Source organism: Ornithorhynchus anatinus, chromosome 15 (assembly GCF_004115215.2).
Source record: "Ornithorhynchus anatinus isolate Pmale09 chromosome 15, mOrnAna1.pri.v4, whole genome shotgun sequence".
NCBI classification, from domain to species: domain Eukaryota; kingdom Metazoa; phylum Chordata; class Mammalia; order Monotremata; family Ornithorhynchidae; genus Ornithorhynchus; species Ornithorhynchus anatinus.
This window is the reverse complement of record NC_041742.1, coordinates 12,163,257-12,165,977: the sequence shown is the minus strand read 5'-3', so window position 1 is coordinate 12,165,977 and position 2,721 is coordinate 12,163,257. Positions and strand designations below refer to the sequence as shown.

The 2,721-nt window shown below is 50.4% G+C and overlaps 1 protein-coding gene across 1 annotated transcript; it reads right to left on the bottom strand.

Annotated features, from left to right (window-relative positions):
* Positions 1–1,317: 1,317 nt before the first annotated feature.
* ORNANAV1R3110 (vomeronasal 1 receptor ornAnaV1R3110) lies at positions 1,318–2,275 on the bottom strand. Its single transcript, XM_029080169.1, is given in 2 exon segments — positions 1,318–2,038; positions 2,040–2,275. Coding segments are annotated over 2 exon segments (957 nt in total).
* Between the last annotated feature and the right edge of the window lie 446 nt (positions 2,276–2,721).

Sequence of the window (2,721 nt, the reverse complement as noted above, 5' to 3'; positions counted from 1 at the left end):
TGAATGAACTACGATGGTGGAAGCTGGTCGGGAAAGGCCTTCTAGAGAAGGTGAGATTTCAGGAGGACTTTGAAGATGGGGAGAGCAGTGGTCTGTTGGAACTTTGGAGGGAGAGAGTCATAATCTTGGGGAACAGCTTGGGCAGGGGACATAGGCAGGAGAAATGAGAGCAAAGGGGAGTAAGAAATGGATATGGTCAAACAAAACCTCAGGCAATAATGTATCCCAGCTGAAAACTGGAAGGAGCAAGTAAAGGAGAATGAAGAGCAGGAGGAGAAGGGAAGGATAAAGAAAAGAGAAGGAGGAGCAGCATGGCATAGTGAATAAAGCATGGGCCCAGGAGTCAGAAGATAATGGGTTCTAAACTCGGGCCCCTGCCACTCGTCTGCTGGGTGACCTTGGGTAAGTCATTTCACTTCTCTGGGCTTCAGTTACCTCAACTGTAAAACAGGGATTGAGACTGTGAGCCCACGTGGGACGGGGACTGTGAACAACCCACTTTGCTTGTATCCACCTAGCCCTTAGTACAGTGCCTGGCACATAGTAAGCACTTAAAAAACACCATTATTATAATTATTTTTGTTAGGAGCAGGGGAAGAAGGAGCAGAAGAGGAGGCGAGGGAGAGGAGGAGCAGGATGAGAAGGAGGATAAATAGAAGGAAGAACAGGAAAGGAGGAGCGGGAAAGGAGAATCAGGAGGAGTAAAAGGAAAAGAGGAGAAGCAGAAGGAGCAAGAGAAGAAAGAGCAGAGAAGGAGGAGAGGGCAAAGGAGGAGAGAAGGAAAAGGAGGGGCAGAAGGAGATGAAGTAGAAAGAGGAGGAGGAGGAGCAAGAGGAGAAGGATGAGCAGAAGGAAAAGAGCAGGAGAAAGAGGAGACTCAGAAGCAAGGCCAGCTCCTCCTGGACCAGGACTAGACAGGGACGCATTAGAAGGGAGGTCAGACTCACTCCCACTCTCCCACCATCCTACCCATTACGATCAGGACTAGCCAGGTGTGACTTCCCAGTGGTGGTCTAGGGGAGAGTAGACCAGGTCTCTGTGAGGCCCTGACAAACCTCTCCAGCAGTCGTCCAGGAGTTGGCTTGGGACTGCAGGGTCTGTTGGGGCCTGCTAGCACTTCTCTCACTGGTCTGTCTGCCCTGCCATAACTGAGTGGGGGCAGATTCCCTCGGAAAGAGAGCAGGCTCTGACGCCACCTCTTCTCTGGTGGCTAAACAGCCATGACTTGTGATGCTTCCATTATCACCTTTACTGGTTTTGCTTGAGGCTGAGAGAGATTCAGGACTGGTCCAGTGCTGCTGAAGGTGGGATGTCTGGTCACCCAATCCCACTGGGGTTCCAGGAGAGGACAGGTAACTTCCCTGAGACTCTAAGAGGGATCCAAGTTGGAAAGGGACGTTCCCTTTTCCGGAACATCCTCATCCTCCTGTCGCTGAGGATCATCAGGAATGGACTGATGATGGAGAAGGCGATTGCCATCAGAAGGTGGCTGCTCACCAGCAGAAGGGACTTCTTTTGCATGTTCAATATCACACTCAGCATACTGGACTGTCGCCCGTAGAGGAGGACGTAGAGGGTGACCAGGGCAATGACTCTCTTGGCTGCTCTGACCTCAGGCATCACCCTGGGGGAGCCACCGGGCCCATGGAGGTGCCGGACCTGCCGGTGGTGTCTGTGCAGGACAAACACCATGTAGCCGCTGGCCACGCTCATGAGCCCCACAGAGAAGAGGTCCCATAAAGGGAGAATGACTGCTATAACCAAGTTGATTCCTGCACTGGAACTAACTTCTGAGCAGTACATGAGATCCAATGTAATTCCAACACTGCTGCTGTTTTGGGGGCCTGTCACATATATATCAATGCCTATGAACACATTAAGGACGCAGGAGAGGACGCACAAAGGGATGATGCACTTGGGTAATTTGGCTTTGACTTCTGCCCACCAGGAGGTGCTGGGGCTGATGGTAACAGCCTGGAAGACACTTAGGAGGCAGGTGGTGCAGATGGCAAATCCCCGGGACACTCGGTAAAGGTACAACATCATCCAGGAAATTTCTCAGCCCTCAAGCTGACACTGTGTCTGGGATTCCCCTGCTGAGGAGGAGATTGATATTAGCCAAGGCCAGTTGGGTTAGGATCAGGTCAGAGGAGATGGGCCTGTGGCTGGTGGAGGCCGTGTGGATATAAAACAGGAGAAGGAAAACATTAACTGAAATCCCAATTCTGACCTGAAGCACATTCACGATCCCAAATGAGAGTTTGGCGGCATCCATTGTCTTAAATTTTCAGATGCAATTGGGGGTGGTTTCTGGAGGAGTGATCTGGGGAAACGAGAGAATGGGACAGGAGCAGAGGACAGAGAAAGGAAAGGACAGAGTGAAACGATGAGATAGACAATGAGAGATGACATAAAACAGAGAGTTAATTTGATAGAGAATGGATCAGAATGTCTGCAGGTCTGTCCCTCACAGATGTGACAGTGGTTTTAAAGAATTAGAATAGGTATTGATAAATTTTGCCCATTTCATATCACTCCTGCCTTACCACCATCAGTGACTCCTACATCGATGATGGGCTGGGAAACAGTAATGATGGGCTCAAAAATGAAGGTGACATTCGGACAGCATCTTTGTTGATTGCTCCCGGTTGAGTGCTCCAGGTGTGGACCTGGTGTGAGGATGACCACCACGGTTCTCACTGACATTTCTCCAAGTCCTGT